This window comes from Panthera tigris, chromosome B4 (assembly GCF_018350195.1).
Source record: "Panthera tigris isolate Pti1 chromosome B4, P.tigris_Pti1_mat1.1, whole genome shotgun sequence".
Classification (NCBI taxonomy): Eukaryota; Metazoa; Chordata; class Mammalia; order Carnivora; family Felidae; genus Panthera; species Panthera tigris.
This window is the reverse complement of record NC_056666.1, coordinates 44806403-44824417: the sequence shown is the minus strand read 5'-3', so window position 1 is coordinate 44824417 and position 18015 is coordinate 44806403. Positions and strand designations below refer to the sequence as shown.

The following is an 18015-nucleotide window of genomic DNA, read 5'->3' as shown; positions in this document are numbered from 1 at the left end:
CAGGCCCATAAAGGATAGAGTCCTTTTCAATCAACTCAAAATCAGTTGATCTGGGAATCTTAAGTATCCACAACATGTCTTTATGCTTGCCGTATTCTGTAAGCTAGAAATAAATCACACACTTAAAGCCACACTCAAAAGGAGGGGATTATGCAGGATGCGAACAGGGAAGAGGAATCATGGGGGCCATGGCAGGATCTGCACACCATGGCTGCCACAAATAAGGAGTAACATATTGGCAGAGCACAAATTGGAACCAGAACCAAATTCGGCCAACATTCAGAATCGTAAATAAGAACACAGATTCAGGAAGAAAAGAGAAATATAGAGGTGTTGGAAATCCAATTCTATTGCCACTCGGGAATTAGGGCCTGGACAAGACACGCCTGGGCTTGAAGAGCCCAAAGCAGACTTTCCTTGGGTCACGTGGTATAGCTCACTGGCTGTAGCCCGTGAGTCCACTTGGGCACCCACTGGCTGTGATGAGTCAAAATTTAACTTTTAAAAAGTTGAAAGCACGAGGCACCTACAGCTATAAAGGTGGAATGACTTATTTAACTCATGGATGGAAAAAAACAGCAGATGGTAAGGCTTGATTCCCTATCTCTGACTTTTTGTCTGGAGTCAGATTCCTTCTGCTTGAGAAGCGCCCTTTATGTATTTATTTACTTTTTTTTAACATTTCCAAAAATATTTACAGAGAGTTCTTTCGTTTGGGAGACAATGACAAAATGAAATGAGCTGCGTAATAGTATTTTTAGAACAGCACAGTGGTAGCAAAAAATCAAACCAGGAACATGAAATGGAGAAAAACAGAGGATCCTTTCTCTAGGGCTGACGTGAGTCCAAGAGAGCCAGAAGCACCACCACATTTAAAATTTAACCATGTCACAAATATCTGCACGCACTGAGCAAATAACCCTTTTTCACGTAGCCTTAAGTTGCACGCTTGATGCAATACACCAATTAATTTTTTAAAAAGTTCATTACCAAGTTGACTGTATAAAATACAAAACAGAATGCATATACACAAAATGCTGCTGTTTAAGAAAATAATGGGGGGGGGCACCTGGTTGGCTCAGTCTGTTAAGTGTCCAACTTTGGCTCAGGTCACGATCTCATAGCTCCTGAGATTAAGGCCCCTCCCCCCCCCCCCCCCCCCCAGCCCACCTCGGGATCTGAGCTGGAACCTGGAGCCTGGTTCAGATTCTGTGTCTCCCTCTCTCTCAAAAATAAACAAACAAAAAAACACATTAAAAAAAATAACGGGATCAAGTTCTAGAATAAAATAATTTGGTACCAAAAAAGGATATTGCACTCAGATCACTATTAAAAAAAAATTTTTTTAAAGGATATTGAAATGTCTTGGTTCAGAAGAATAACTATCAAGTGTTTGCTTTTACACCATCGGCAAGTGTCTTGCCGGCCGAATACCAGTTGGCAGATGGACAGTGTCTTGCTCCCCCACCTCCCAGAAGCTTCGTGAAAGTCATCGCTGAGACGCATACTTAGAAGCCTAGTCCGGTGGGCCGTGCACTGGCTGGGCAGCCGGAGGCCGTGGCATCAATCCAGATGTGCTTCTAGGCTGGGTGTGGAAACAAGGTCACCCAGGATGAGGCCGCTCGGCCTTCAGGGAAGAATAGCCAGGGGAAGGGTCTGGAATAGGTGCCAAGTGTACCCTCTGCGTAGCGGAACCAACTTCTTTTTTTTTTCAGAAAGGAGGGCATATAGTTTCGTTAGTCTACTAGAAGTAGAACCAGAACCAACTGAATGTATTTTGCTGATAACGGATACTGTTCCTGAAGATCTTCCGTACAAATCAGAAGTAGACCGCGTCTTCGACAAGATAAAACCCTTGCCTGGATTTGGAAGTATGCCGCTTCTTAGATTTATCCCAGGCATGGATCCAGACGGCTTCAAGTAGTGCTGTGTGGCATTGGATCTCAGGGCTGCTGTGTCTCATCTCTGACAGGAGGTCTGGGTAGGGGGCGCCACTTCGAATACTGGGGTGCAGAGGGCTTCAGGTCCAAACCACTCTCAGTTCTGCAGAGGGTCTCTCTTCACTCTGTCTCTTCCTGTTTTTCAGGACAATCCTGGTGAGGGATAGACTGTAATCTAAGTCATCCAACCGAGTCAACCCAGTCATCAAATTCCTTTGTTGACCAGGAGGCAAGACCCACCTTCTCCTACTCTTTGGCTTGATCTCACCATTTTTGTGTTCCAGGCCAGCTCGTATTTTCGACTGAGGATTCTTGGTATGGAGGGACAGGAAGAGCAACGGCTTGGCTTGTCCTCCAGAAGGTGGTTCGAGTGATCCGGCCTGGGAGCCTCTGCTTTGTGGGGGGTACATGAAATGCCGAGAAGGCTGGAGGGCTTGATGCTGCCTTGAAGAAATCTGTGCACTTGGCTTGGGTGGGATCTGGGTAGCGTGGACAGGCTTAATGTGAGAAGGTGGGCCTACCTTTTCCAGGACATCCTCCTGTGGTTTTCCCGAATCCTCAAGGCTCTATGTGATGCAGCCCAGTGAATGCCTGGTCCGCAAGTAAGTCTGTTGAAGGGCCTGACTTAGCTGTTGGCTGTTTCTTGGGATCCCTCTGCAGCTTGTCTCTCAGGAGTTGAACGGCTTTGCTGCTAGCATTTGGAATCAAGGTCTTTAAGTTACTGGGTACCTTCTGGGGCCAGTGGAAGTCCATCGCACTTGAAAGTTGGTAGCCTTTGGGCCTGTTGGTCTTTTTCCGGGTCCCCAACAGTTGGCAAGTTTTGAAAATTGTGTCGATTTCACTGGCCCCAGCGAAGAGTGGCCTGAGGGTGCACACTTCTGCCATGATGCAGCCCACAGCCCAGATGTCAATGGAGGAGCATAACTGGTAGACCTCAGGAGCACTTCTGGAGCCCTGTACCTTCTGGTAGATACATAGTCTGTGTATGGAGGTCTTGATCGGATTTCTCCCGCCAACCTGAAGTCTGTATTTTCACAAGTTCTGGGCTGGTGCAGAGAAAGTTCTCAGGCTTTAAGTCCCGCTGGAAGAAGCCATGTTTGTGAAGAAACACAAGTCCTTGTAATATCTGATACATGATATTCTTTATAGCTGATTCAGGAAACCACTTATTTCTTTCTTTAATGAGCTGGTAAAGCTACTCCTTCATGTCCTCGAAGATAAAATAAAGATGAACATTTTCCCTGATAACTTCTTTTCATTTAACTACATTGGCATGGTTGAGCTTCTTTGAAGACTTAACCTCCCAAAGGTTCATGCATTCCTCCCTCCCAGGAATAAAACTTTCTTTTCATTTTTTTAAAAATGTTTATTTATTTTTGAGAGAGACAGAGACAGAAAGCGAGTGGGTTGGGGCAGAGAGAGAGGGAGGCACAGAATCCAAAGCAGGCTCCAGGCTCCGAGCTGTCAGCACAGAGCCCAATGCGGGGCTCGAACTCACAAACGGTGAGATCATGACCTGAGCCGAAGTTGGACGCTCAACCAACTGAGCCACCCAGGAGTCCCATCTTTTCATTTTTTAAAAAGCAATCAGCTTGGGGCACCTGGGTGGCTCAGTTGGTTAAGCGTCCGACTTGAGCAATCAGCTCCCCGGACTCAATGCTTCCTCCCAGTGGGACAGAACGGTAAGTTGCATCCCCGAGTTGCTTGACTCATGGTGTGTCTGCTCAGGCGGACCCTCATCCCAGGGCCCAGGCGGTGCTATCCTGCAGAGGCAGCAGGCCAACCCACAGCGTAACCAGATTTTTTCACGGCAGCACCAGCACCAAGGATTTAATAGAACGTGACTATCTCCCAAATATGTATTTTCAAAGATCAGTCTTCTACTGGCGTTGCAAACACAGGCGGGGGTGTGCGGTGAGCACTGCACCTCCACGACTGGGGCGCAAGAGCCCCCTTGGGAACTGGGGGTGCAGGTAATCCCTGCTAGGACAGGCCGAGAGGTCCCGCAAGTTTCATGGTGGAGTCGAAAAGTACTCTTTATTTTATTTTATTTTTATTATTTAAAAAAAAATTTTTTTTAACCTTTATTTATTTTTGAGACAGAGAGAGACAGAGCATGAACGAGGGGAGGGTCAGAGAGAGGGAGACACAGAATCTGAAACAGGCTCCAGGCTCTGAGCTGTCAGCACAGAGCCCGACGCGGGGCTCGAACTCACGGACTGCGAGATCACGACCCGAGCCGAAGTCGGACGCTTAACCGACTGAGCCACCCAGTCACCCCGAAAAGTACTCTTTAGAGTTTCCACTGGTGAGGTTTGTTTCTCTGAAAATATCTATTTTGCCCTTATTTTTATCTATCGTCTATCTATCTATCATCTATCTATTATCTATCTATCTATCTATCTATCTATCATCTATCACATGTTTACTTTATTTATTTGTTTTAAGAGAGAGAAAGAGTGGGCATGATTGGGTGGGGGAGCGGAGACAGAGGGAGAGAGAATTAAAGAGCCCAAGGGCGGGAGTTGGGGTGGGGGGTGTGCTTGATCTCACAAACCATGAGATCATGACCTGAGCCCAAATCAAGAATCACAGGCTTAAACGACTGATCCACCCAGGCACCCCTATTTTTTTTTTTTTTATTTTTAACATTAACCTTAGTGAGGTATAATTACATATAGCATAATATGCTCATTTTACATATGTAATTTGATGACCTTTAACCATTATATACCGCCTTGAAACAATGACCATGATAAAATATGGAACAGTTTTACCAGCCCCCCAAAGTTATTTTGTGTCCTTTTTTGGATCAGATTCCAGACAACTACTTTTGTGGTTTTTGCCTTAGTTTTTTGCTTGTTTTAGATATCATACTACATGCACTTTTTTGTTCACCTCTTTTTTTCAATCATAGTTTTTTGAGATACATATCGTTGTGTATACGAGTAGTTTATTTCTTTTATTGCTAAATGGTATTTTATTCTATGAATATGCCACGATTTGTTCATTCATCTCCCTGTTGATGGATATTTAAACTGTTTCCAGTAATGGACTCTAAAGCTGGTATTAACATTCTCGTGAAAGTCGTTTTGTGAACATACGTTTTTATTTATTTTAGGTAAATAAACACACTAGCGGAATAGCTGAATAGTTGGCAATACGTATGTGAGGCTTTGTTAGAAACTGTCAATCAGTTTTCCAAAGTGGCTGTATTATTTTTCAGCAGAAAAATATGAGAGTTCTAGTCGATTCACATCATTGCCACAATCTAGCGTGGTCAGTTTCTTGAACTGTCACATTCCAGAGGGTTTGAAGTAGTTTTATTTTGCACTTCCCTTAGGTGCAATGTTGTTGAACACGTTTTTAGTGGTTTATCACATCTTCTTTTGTTAAGGGTCTTTTGAAGTCTTTTGCTTATTTTCCTTAAATTGAGATGTTTGTTTTCTTAGTATTGAGTTGCAACAATGTTTAGTGTATACACATATATTTAAAAACCGGTCCTTGGTTACATCTATATTATATATATTTCTCCCGTTCTATGGCCAACATTTTGATTTTCTTGATAGTGCCTTTTCATTCATCACTTTTATTCTTTTTTGTTTAGCTTTTCGCGTGTGTGTGTTCATGTGATTGTGCATGTATATGTTCTAGCTAAGAAATTCCAAAGTCACAGAAATAGAATCCAATTTTCTTCTAGAATCATTATCTTTTATTTTTTTTAAGATTTAAAAAAATTAAAAAAAATTGTTTTTAACGTTTATTCATTTTTTGAGAGACAGAGAAGGACAGAGCATGAGCAGAAAAGGGGCAGAGAGAGGGAGACAGAGAATCCAAAGCAGGGTCCAGGCCCTGAGCTGTCAGCACAGGGCCTGACGCAGGGCTCGAACTCACAAACTGCGAGATCATGACCTGAGCCAAAGTCAGATGCTCAACCAACTGAGCCACCTAGGCGCCCCTAAAAAAGTTTTTTAATGTTTATTTTTGAGAGAGAGAGAGAGAGAGACAGAGAGCGAGTGGGGGAAGGGCAGAAAGAGAGGGAGACACAGAATCTGAAGCAAGCTCCAGGCACTGAGCTGTCAGCATGGAGCCCCATGCAGGGCTTGAACTCATGAACCATGAGATCATGACCTGAGCAGAAGTCGGATGCTCAACAGGCCGAGCCAGCCAGGCGCCCCTATCTTTTATATTTAAATCTAAGATCACCTCACATTAATTTTTTATATGGTGAAAGGTAAAAATCGAAGTTCATTTTTTTATACTGTTATTCAGTTTTCCAGCATCATTTGTTAAAGAGAATTTTATTTCTCATGAAATGGTTTTGGTTCCCTTGTCAAAATGAACTGACCATGCATGTGTGGGTCTATCACTAGATACTATTTTCTAATCCACTAATCTGCTTGTATAAGCAAACAACAGTACCACATTGACTTAATTACTGTAGCTCTACAATCATGAAATCAGACTTGTATTTTATAGAGCAAATATTTTCAATTTTGATGTAGTCCAATATGTTAATATTTAAGTTTTATGCATCATGCTTTTGGTATCGCATCTAAAAGGTCTGCTCAGCTTTCCAAAGTTTTCCCCTACATTTTATTCTAAAACTTTCATAGGTTTAGTTCTCACATTGAAGTCTTTCAGCAGTTTTAAGTTAATTTTTGCATATGGTATGAAATAAGGGTCTAAACTCAGTTTTATTCATGTGGATATCCAATTTACCCAGCATCATTTGTTAGACAAATGAGACGTAATTTCTCCCATTGAATTTTGAAATCAGTTAACCATAAATATTAGTGCTGATTTCTGAACTTCAGTTGTGTTTCACTGATATATATATATATATATATATACACACATATATATAATTTTGTGAGTACCACACTATCTTGATTAATGCAGCTTTCTAGCAAGCGTTGAAATCAGGAACTGTAATTTTCCAAATTTGTTCTTTTTTTAAAAAACAAATTCTTTTGGTTATTCTGGGTGCTTTGCATTTCTGTATACATTTTAGGAATAGTTTTTCACTTCCTGCAAGAAATCTAGGAGTTGATAGGGCTTGCATTGAATACATAGATCATCTCTTCACCTGAAAAGATTCTCCTCTTGATGGATTTTAGTTCGGCTGGTTCTCCTTCCTTGCACAGCTCTGTGATGTATTTGAAACATAATTTTGACAATTGTTTACCCTAATCCCAGGTGTTACAGGAGGGAATCTTGCCTTTTTCAACCTGCTACATTGTGCTCATCAATGGAAGTTCTTGTCGGCAAACTCTGAAGCATCTAATCACACAGGATCGAATGAACCACAGTCCTCCACACCTATTCTGTACCAGAAAGGTTAAAACCGAAAGCACTCTACACAAATAATGTACTAACTCCTCACAAAAACCACCCGAAGAGGGTACGATCATCTGCATTTTAGTTGATGATTTTACTTAGGCAGAGAGTAATATTAAAATAGATTAGAAACATATAATGCAAAGAATCTAGGTTTTTCTTCCCTGGCAGTCTGGCTCTAAGATCCTCTGCTAGAAATAATTATAGTACAAAAACTGGAAGTGAAAAAAATCCATGGGTAGAGGCTAACTTTTATATCTATTAATCTTAAAATATTAAGTAGCCAAAAATGAATTAAACATAAAATGAAACAATATGTATGGATAGAGAAATGCAGACTCTACAATGGAAGACCATGTTCTTTTGAAGTTTTCAAGGGACGTTTAGAAAGTTTCTGAATGTTTTAATTAAATAATATTTAAATATTAAGTAGGCTGAAAAGAGAAACTTTATTAAAGGCTTAAGCATGAGAGGTATGTTTAGTAGTTACTAAAATGGGCTGAAAAACCTCAATGAGAGAAAAGATGGGTTTAAAGCTGGATGGTTTTGGGGCGCCTGGGTGGCTCAGTCAGTTAAGTGTCCGACTTCGGCTCAGGTCATGATCTCGTGGTCCATGAGTTCAAGCCATGCGTCAGGCTCTGTGCTGACAGCTTGGAGCCCAGAGCCTGCTTCGGATTCTGTGTCTCCCTTTCTCTCTCTGCTCCTCCCCCACTCACACTCTGTCTCTCTCTCTTAAAAATAAATACATATTAAAAAAAATTTTTTTTAAATTGCTTATAAAAAAGAGCTGGAAGATCTCCCTGAGATTCATTTTTTTCATTTTGAAAATTATAAGACATGCACGGGGTTCCTAACTGGCTCAGTTGGTAGATCATGCCACTCTTGATATGGGAGTTGTGAGTTTGAGTCCCGTGCTGGGCATAGAGCTCACTTAAAAACAAAAGAAAATTATAGGACAATAATTCCTGTATTTATGATGCATGTGTGTTTGTGCACAAGCGTGTGTGTTTATGCACTTGTAAACAATAAAAGTGTGCATAAATGTTACTCATCAAGAACCAGCTTTTGGGGAGTATTGGCACACGACCCAACCCCCCCCCCCCCCCGCCCCATACCCTGAATGTTTTTGATTGGAAAAGCTTAAATTCTTTCTGCATAATTGCGACATTAAAAAAAAAAAAAAATCCAGGGCATCTAAGTGGCTCAGTGGGTTGAGTGTCTGAGTTTAGCTCTGGTCCTGACCACAAGGGTCTTGAGTTCGAGCTCTGCAATGAGCTCACTGCTGTCAGAGCAGAGCCTGCTTTGGATCTTCGGTCCCCCCCTCTCTGCCCCTTCCCCACTTGCGCTGTCTGTCTCAAAAATAAATCTTAAAAAAAAAAATCCATAATGATGGTGATCTTACTTCTGGCCAAGCTCTACCTAACAATTAAGACACTCTACAGATGTGTTTTGGATTTTTCAATTTTCTGTACAACAAATAAAGTTGATAATACAAATTACGTAGAGGTCAAACAAGGAAAAAATCACAAAACACTGAAAGACAATACGGTTTTATTTGCATGCTAGCAAATGAGAATTCAGCTTTCAATTTCAGCATGTGTGATGAGTATTCTAGCCCACAGCAAGGATATAAAGTCAATGAATAGAAGTTAATTTGAGCTGTTTGAGGAATAACAATGTTTTTCATCAAGACAGCACTGAGCTCATCTACTGGCATACCCTGGTGCTTTCCTGCTTGACATTGGTCACAGAATTTAAAAGAAACGAGAACTTTACTGCACACTTAGGGATCAGGTGCACAACCAGTGACATTAGACATTAGACTTAGATATTTTTTGTTTGTTTTCCTTTCTAGACATGGTAACCGTACTACTGAGCATTTTTTCCATCGTAGTAATAATAGAATTTCTTCTAGGAAATTTTGCCAATGGCTTCATAGCACTGGTGAACTTCATTGACTGGACCAAGAGACAAAAGATCTCCTCGGTTGATCACATTCTCGCTGCTCTGGCTGTCTCCAGAATTGGTTTGCTCTGGGTAATGATAATAAATTGGTATGCAACTTTGTTCAATCCAGATTTCTATAGCTTAGAAGTAAGAATTATTTTTCAAATTGCCTGGGCAGTAAGCAATCATTTTAGCATCTGGCTGGCTACTAGCCTCAGCATATTTTATTTGTTCAAAATAGCCAACTTCTCCAGCCGTATTTTCCTTCGCCTCAAGTGGAGAGTTAAAAGCGTCGTGCTTGTGATGCTGCTGGGGTCTTTGTTCTTATTGTTTTCTCATGTTGCAGCAGTGAGCATATATGAGAAAGTGCAGACTAAGGCATACGAAGGGAATGTCACTTGGAGGACCAAATGGACGGACATGGCACACCTCTCAAATATGACTGTATTCACACTAGCAAACTTCATACCCTTTGGTATGTCCCTGATGTCTTTTGTGCTGTTGATCTTTTCCCTCTGGAAACATCTCAAGCGGATGCAGCTCTGTGGCAAGGGATCCCAAGATCCCAGCACCAAGGTCCACATAAGAGCCATGCAGACGGTCGTCTCCTTTCTCTTGTTCTTTGCCGGTTACATTCTGAATCTAATTGTTACAGTTTGGAGTTTTAACGGGCTGCAGAAGGAACTGTTCATGTTTTGCCAGGTACTTGCCTTCGTGTATCCTTCGATCCACTCGCTGATGTTGATTTGGGGAAACAAGAAGCTAAAACAGGCCTTTCTGTCTGTTTTATACCAGAAGTACTGGCTGAAAGAACAGAAACACTCAACTCCATAGATAAATAAGAGCATTGTGTCTTTCTTGGCAGAAAGTTAACTAATGTAGACAGTAACATTATATACCTCCTGCGGGTTTTTCCCTAGGGTGTGTAACTGAATAATTTTCAGTTTCACTTACAGAAGTCTTACCTAAGCCTAGCTCATAAAACTATATACATGTATGTATGAAAAATATAAGGAAGACTGTAAATAATCTACCCTCACCGGTTTTCTTAATCAGGTTAAACAATCTAATTATCATAATATGGAAAGAATTTCCTGAGAATTACGAAGCTGTGTGTATGTCACATATGCTATGTATCATCTTCCAATTAAAAAATTTGTGATCTATATTTATGCATTTTTCAGAACTGACAGGCAATCTCAGGACATCATTGTTATTTTCCATTGTAATTGGTATTACAGTGTGCTTAGATTTCATTGTTTGAATCTCTAGTCTTTGCATGGGAATGGTATTCAATTCTAAATCACTACTGAGGATGTATGTTTGGGGTAGATAATTATTCCATCATAAATTCCTACTTCACGGTTAATAGACAGTGATTAGGGCTGTGATGAATAAAGGTGTGCACAATGCAATTCATAAATGACCAACATATTGCATGTAAATTTTATATATGTGTACAATAAACTCTACTGATGAATATTTGATTTAAAGAAGTAGGCAGAAAGCTTAGCAAACACTGAGTTCCACAACAGGGAAAAAGATGAAAGAAACACGATCATGAACTCTTTAGAATGTTGTTGTAAGTTTCCACATGCAGTTAGGAACGTCATTTCTTCTGGTTTCTGAGTTTAGATAGACCATTTTTGAAATTGAGACCTGATTTCAAATATGTCAGTTGTCTCTTAAACCACCTCTGGGCCTCAAATCGCCAAACATCTGAAACATCTTCCACTTTTAAAATTCTTTCAAAATATAAGGTAAGACTCAAATCTTTTCCATCTAAAAAAAATGCTCAATGGGGCGCCTGGGTGGCGCAGTCGGTTAAGCGTCCGACTTCAGCCAGGTCACGATCTCGCGGTCCGTGAGTTCGAGCCCCGCGTCAGGCTCTGGGCTGATGGCTCGGAGCCTGGAGCCTGTTTCCGATTCTGTGTCTCCCTCTCTCTCTGCCCCTCCCCCGTTCATGCTCTGTCTCTCTCTGTCCCAAAAATAAATAAAAAACGTTGAAAAAAAAATTAAAAAAAAAAAATAAATAAAAAAAATGCTCACTATTAGAATAGTGAAGGAATTATGGTATATAACACAATAAAACTGTCTGCATACATTAAGTGGCATCTGTTACATCTACACAATAATCATAGGGGATTTCTCAAAGATATATTTTATTATAATCTTTTGATAAGAATGAAATAGAATAATGTGTGTTGGCATATTCATTGATAGCAAGTTCTATTATAGGAAAGAAATGCATAATCTTGTTCAACAACCGAATTCTACGCGACTGTTAATTTTGGTTTTAGGCAATTTAACAATTTTGTAAATCTGAAGGCAATTCATCTCCACACCTGCTGTATTTGTTGGTTTATCATCTGTCTCTCCCAGTACACTTCAAAGAAGTGAGGATCATATTTACTGCTGCCTCCCAAAACCTGCAAGCCGGCCATAGAAGAATTAACAAAAAACAATCTTTTAGTAAGTCAATGCATGAATGAGTGAATGAACTTTTTGAAAGCTGGGAAACCAATGAAAAGAAAATGTATCCCAAAACCTGCAAATTCCATGAATTTCTCAGCTCTGGTTTCACGATGAGGCGACAGGCTTATCCAAGAAGCAGTTCTCAGAGCAAACGTCTGGCTGTTTCCTAATTCTAGGGCAAATATCACTAGAATATAGCCTTGGCACAGCCCTTTCACATGTGTGAAGTGGAAACGAGTGTAACACCAAAGGTAGAAGGCATTTATAACAAAAGTTTTTAAAAAGCATATAAAAGATTTTATTAATTTGTATGTATATTTTTTCTATTTATTGTAAATGTTATCTTTTTACGTGACTTTTTTTTCTAGCTGGGTATTGTAGACACAAAAATTGTATTTGATTTATTAAAAAACTGAGTTTCTACTGCTTTACTAACTCAGCTGCCTTACTAGAATATTTTTGATATAATATTTTCTGCATCCTTTCCAGATACAAGTTTTACTGTTATAAACTCACATAAAGTAAATAAATAATAATGGTATAACTCACTGACTATCTTATCCTGGGGCCTCTAAAACCTGAATGAAGGTCAGAGCTCAAAATGATGACATTTAAGGGCACCTGGATGGCTCGGGGGGTGGGGTGGGTGGTTAAGCACCAACTCTTGATTTCAGCTCAGGTCATGATCTCACGGTACCTGAGTTTGAGCCCTGCCCGGGGTTCTGTGCTGACAGCACAGAGCCTGTTTGGGATTCTCTCTCTCCCTCTCTGCCCCTCTCCTCCCTTTCTTTCTGTCTCTCTCTCTCTCAAAAATAGATAAATACACTTAACAAAAGTAATGACATTTATGTGGGTAGGTTAAGTCTCGGGCAGCAATGGGGAGAACATATAGAAAGGAGGCAAGAGAAGATGTGGAAGGAGGTGCTGTGCTGTGTTACTCTGCTGCCTACCAACTCACGATATGTTGAGAGGCAATATAGTAGTCATCCTGTGTGTGCACACAGCACACAGCTTTTCCAGGAGGGTTCCAATGACAAACCACATGTAGCATTGGAACACGGAAGAGAGAGAGGAGGAGGGATGTATCTAATTACCTCCTAACTGTCTTCTAGTTCCCATTGGCCAGGGTTTACCGAAGTGGGACTAATACCTCTGCTCATCTAGCCCCTTAGTGGTCATTTGGAAAGTGGAATCTCACCCCCCCACAGGGTAGGGTTGCTGTCAAGTCCAAAATGGAAGCATAACCTGGCTTACACTTCGTGCTGAATAAAAGAATAGGAGACAGTGAAGGGACTCTGAGGAAGCACACAAATTTGGGTCCAATATAGTCCACCCCTGTGTCACTCACATGTATTCATGCCCTTCAGTCATGGCGGCTCTTTGAATATGTGACCTGTGCAGTGGCACAGGGCTTCTGGTGAGAGGGGTCCCCTGCCTCGTGTGATGCTGTGCTCTTGCCATTTTTTTTTTATTTAAAAAAAAATTTTTTTTTTTAACATTTATTTATTTTTGAGACTGAGAGAGAGAGAGCATGAACAGGGGAGGGTCAGAGGAAGAGGGAGACATAGAATCTGAAACAGGCTCCAGGCTCTGAGCTGTCAGCACAGAGCCCGACGCGGGGCTTGAACCCACAGACCGCGAGATCATGACCTGAGCCGAAGCCGGATGCTTAACCGACTGAGCCACCCAGGCGCCCCTTGCCATTTTTTTTTTTTTTTTTTTTTTTTTGCCAACAGATAAATTAAAAATTTTTTTAGAAGATTTTCAGAATCATGAAGCTGCTTAATTCAAATGATCCTTTCCATACTATTAATTTCACAATCAAGAGTTCTTGATTACATTTACCATCATTAAAAATATATATATAATTTAAGGGTGCCTGCGTGGCTCAGTCAGTTAAGCATCTGACTCTTGGTTTCGGCTCAGGTCATGATCCGATGGTTCGTGAGTTCGAGCCCCACGTTGGGTTCTGCGCTGACAGTGCGGATCCTGCTTGGGATTATCAGTCTCTCTCCCTCCTTTTCTCTGTCTCTCTGTCTCTCTCTCAAAATAAATAAATAAACTTTAAAAAAAGAATATATAATTTATATTTGGAAAAAAATTGTATTTGCCAGCATAGTTTTTAAGTATGTAACACAATTCACATTAATTTTAATGTATTAGACTGCCAAATCTTGGGGGTGATGATAATCTTTTAATTGTATGTAACTTTCTGGGAGGTTGGTGTTTTTGATCTATTTTATCAAGTACTCCTATTTAGCTGGTGACTGGAAAGCAACCAGATTACAGTACAGAAATTCAGAGTAACTTTTCTGAGTAACGAACCCATAATCAGCATAAACATTGAATATGTGTCTATGTTGTCATTATTGGTTGGATGATAGCAATGACAGCTAAATAAAACAGGTGAACATTTTAGAATAAATTTTTTTTAAATTTTTTTTAACGTTTATTTATCTTTGAGACAGAGAGAGACAGAGCATGAACAGGGGAGGGGCAGAGGGAGAGGGAGACACAGAATCCAAAACAGGCTCCAGGCTCTGAGCTGTCAGCCCAGAGCCCGATGCGGGGCTCGAACTCACAGACCGCAAGATCATGACCTGAGCTGAAGTCGGCCGCCCAACCGACCAAGCCACCCAGGCACCCCAAGAATAAATTAAGTTCAATGGGTGGAGTAAAGAGAAGGAATCATGGTCATGCACTCTGTGTGGAATATTGTTAAATCTTGAATTTGATAGAAACTGTATATTTTTAGAAATGTATTCTTTTTTTAAGTTTTTCTTTAAATTCCAATAGTTAACATGTAGTGTAATATTAGTTTCAGGTGCACAATTTAGTGGTTCAACACTTGCATACAGCACCCAGTGCACATCACAAGTGCCCTCCTTAAACCCCATCACCCATTCAACCTATCCCCCCGCACCTCCCCTCTGGTAACTATCAGTTTTCTCTCTACAACTAAGAGTCTATTTCTTTGCCTCCTTCTCTCTTTTTCCCTTTGCCTGTTTGTTTTGTTTCTTAAATTCCACATGAGTGAAATCATATGGTAATGGTATTTGTCTTTCTCTGACTTACAGAAATGAAAAATTCTTGACTCATGGCTTACATTCACAACGAAATCTCTTCAAAGGACAGGCTTTGTGTTTGAAATAGATTGTCTTGTTCCCCTAGCGTGGGATCATTCAGTCATTCACTTATTCGTTGAACAAGTATGTGTTGGATGTGTTTTCTATATGCATTTTGGAGACATTTTAATAAAAGACATAAGCTACAAAATAAAATAAACAATGAGTGTATGTAACAGGTACCCACTAAAAAGAAGAAGCTATAATATTCATGTCTCAGTTAATCTGTATACCTCATAACTTGTTAATATTTCCCATGTGCATAAAACTGTTTTTCGTGTGAAGAAACTGAGGTCCTGACACATTACATGACTTCACCACTTGGTGCTTATATTTAATGTGCTTAATTTTATCTGTGATATTTAGTACTAGCTCAGTATGTCTACAAAAAGGTCATTGTTTTTATTTACCTGCTTATTGTGTTAGAAGCCAGTTGCCTTACTAAACGGTCACATGTGCTTTTTTAACGCTTATTCTCTTGTCTTTTGCAGATCAAAAATGATATCTTTTGCATGTAATGATTATTTCACTTCTTCCTTTTAATTATTTATAATAATAATTTTTTTTTTGGTGTTGGTTTGTGTTATAAAATGCCTCAAACCTTCACAATGTTAAATAATTGCAGTGACAACTGGCATCTTTGTGTGTAAATGAGGAGTTTTCTAGTGTTTCACCAAAGCATTACACTGACTTTAGCTTTGGGGTAAAAACTTTTAAAAATCATCTCTAAAGACAATGTTTCTCTTCCTATTTTTCCGTGTGTGGTACTCAAATAAAACCTATGTGAAAAGAATCAAACGTGCGTTTGGTTATTTAAGATGATTTGTCGGACCAGTTAAAATAATACATGTGAATAGTGGTCCACAAAACAATGGTACAACTTCTAGTCTATTCTGAATTCAATAGAACATCACATACGCTGTCACATTTATATGTATTGTAGAAAAATTGCAACCATCAAGGGCAAGTTGAAATTCAGAAAGTAATTAGCAAGTAATGAGAGGTAATCTCCAAAGGGGAATAGTCAATTTAAATAACATGAAAAATCTCATCCAAAAATAAGATGTCAGAAGGCAACTGATTCCTATTGTCAGAGTGTTGAAAAGTGTAACTGTAATCCTTAATTCTTAGTGAAAACTTTATCCTGGGGATCTAATTAAATCATAATATTTCCAAGTAAAAAATATTGGGGCTAAAAAAAAAAAAAGACAGGCTGTTTACTACACATGGCCTACTAATGGATCTACTTCAGTAAGATTGCTATGGACTGAATTATGTTCCTCCAAAAACCAGATATTGAAGGCTTAATCCCTAATGTGGTTCTAATGTGGCTGTGTTTGGAGACGAGGTCTTCAAGGAGGTTAAATGAATTCAGGTTGAATGCATGAGGGTGGGGCCTTAATCTAATAGGGTTGGTGTCCTTATAAGAGGAGGAAGAAACGCAGGAGTCTTGGAGGAAAGGCGATACGGAGACACCGTGGGAGGTGGCTGTCTGCAAACGAGGAAGAGAGTTCTCTCCAGAAACCAACCTGATGCTTTCTTAATGTTTATTTACTTTTGAGAGAGAGAGAGAGAGAGACAGAGTGCCAGTGGGGAAGAAGAGTGAGAGGGAGACACAGAATCTGAGGCAGGCTCCAGGCTCTGAGCTGTCAGCACAGAGCCTGACATGGGGGCTCGAACTCATAAACCATGATACCTTGACCTGAGCCAAAGACGGATGCTTAACTGACTGAGCCACCCAAGTGCCCCATGATGGTTTCTTGGTCTTAGACTTCCAGCCTCCTGAGCTGTGAGACAACAAATTTCTGTTATTGAAGCCACCCAGTCCGGTATTTTGTTATGGCAGCCTGAGTAGACTAAAGCAAAGACAAAAAAATAAGTTAAAAAGGAAGAACTGGGATGGAAGGAGTAGAGCTGAGCAAACAAAAGGCTAAAATAGGTTAAGAAAAAAAAAAAAAAGCACACATTGGCTGTGTATAAGTTATAACAAAATTAATATTCCATAGTTTAAAGCAGCCTGGTATTAAAATTCTAAATAACATGAACTGCATGCTCAAAATTGCAGAATTTTATTCTATATAAATTATACTCAGTAAAGTTGGTTAATAAAATGGAAAGAACCTACAAAACAAATCCTGGAAGAAGGGGCACGTGCAAAGAGATTTTAACACATGCCAAGGCTTTTGCCTGTACTAAAAGGAGACAGTGGTTTAAATCAGGTCAGATTAGAAAAAGAAACATGTTACATATATTAAGTGTGTTTTACTTAACAGCAACAACAAAAAAGTAAATGTAAATAAACTCCTGGATCTGTTTATCTGGATAAACAGATAGGTAGGAGAAAGGAATAATAGGTGTCGCATCAATTGAGGACAAAGCAAAGAGAATTAGAAAAGAAAAGAAAAGCGTGGCAGAAGGCCACGAGTCAGACATTAGAAACAAGTCTAAAGTTCTCAGACATCGCTAAACGAATCAAGTTAGTCACTGAAAGGCACAAACACTCAAATTTTAAATTCGCAAACATGTTATATGTATGCATATATAATATTTTATAAAATAAAATCTTAACTATTTTGTATGTTTATATATTTTATATATTTTATCCTACACAAGAGTCAACCCTAAAAGAAATAAATGAAGACTGGTTGAAAATGCATGCGTAAAGATATAAGAATACAAATGGTTAAAGGACTGCCAGATGCTTTGCAATATTTATGCTTTCCTTCTTGGTTAGCGACAAATCCCTACTATTATCTTGTGCATCTTGATGGGCAAACTATTTAACTTTTTACCACAATGTTAAAACCAAAAACTTTGGGTTGTTATTCAATGAGAAATAGACCAACTTGTAGTTAGATCATTAATATGGTTTTATTTATTTAGCTTTGTAATATGAAGCTGAATTCTGAACTAATGTACCAACCAAGCAAAAGTTGGTGGAACAGTGCTAATATCAATGAAATACTTTTTAAGATGCTAATATCAATGAAATACTTTTTAAGATGAAATTCATCAGTGTTCAAAGAGAAATATGTAGGGGGCGCCTGGGTGGCTCAGTTGGTTAAGCGTCCGACTTCAACTCAGGGCATGACCTCACAGTTCATGAGTTCGAGCCCTGTGCTGACAGCTCAGAGCCTGGAGCCTGCTTCGGATTCTGTGTCTCCCTCTCTGTCTCTGCCCCTCCCCTT

At 39.8% G+C, this 18015-nt stretch overlaps 1 protein-coding gene and 1 pseudogene across 1 annotated transcript; one reads left to right on the top strand and one right to left on the bottom strand.

Annotated features, from left to right (window-relative positions):
- Positions 1 to 1489: 1489 nt before the first annotated feature.
- LOC102948600 lies at positions 1490 to 8437 on the bottom strand (annotated as a pseudogene).
- A 700-nt stretch (positions 8438 to 9137) lies between these two features.
- Positions 9138 to 10061, top strand: LOC102970865 (taste receptor type 2 member 46-like). Its single transcript, XM_007076321.2, has one exon. It carries the CDS (start codon positions 9138 to 9140, stop codon positions 10059 to 10061), a length of 924 nt encoding a protein of 307 aa, XP_007076383.2.
- Positions 10062 to 18015: the final 7954 nt, after the last annotated feature.

Bases quoted from the DNA above. Each gene is read 5' to 3' on its own strand.
- LOC102970865 (XM_007076321.2), top strand. From the start codon at position 9,138: ATGGTAACCGTACTACTGAGCATTTTTTCCATCGTAGTAATAATAGAA.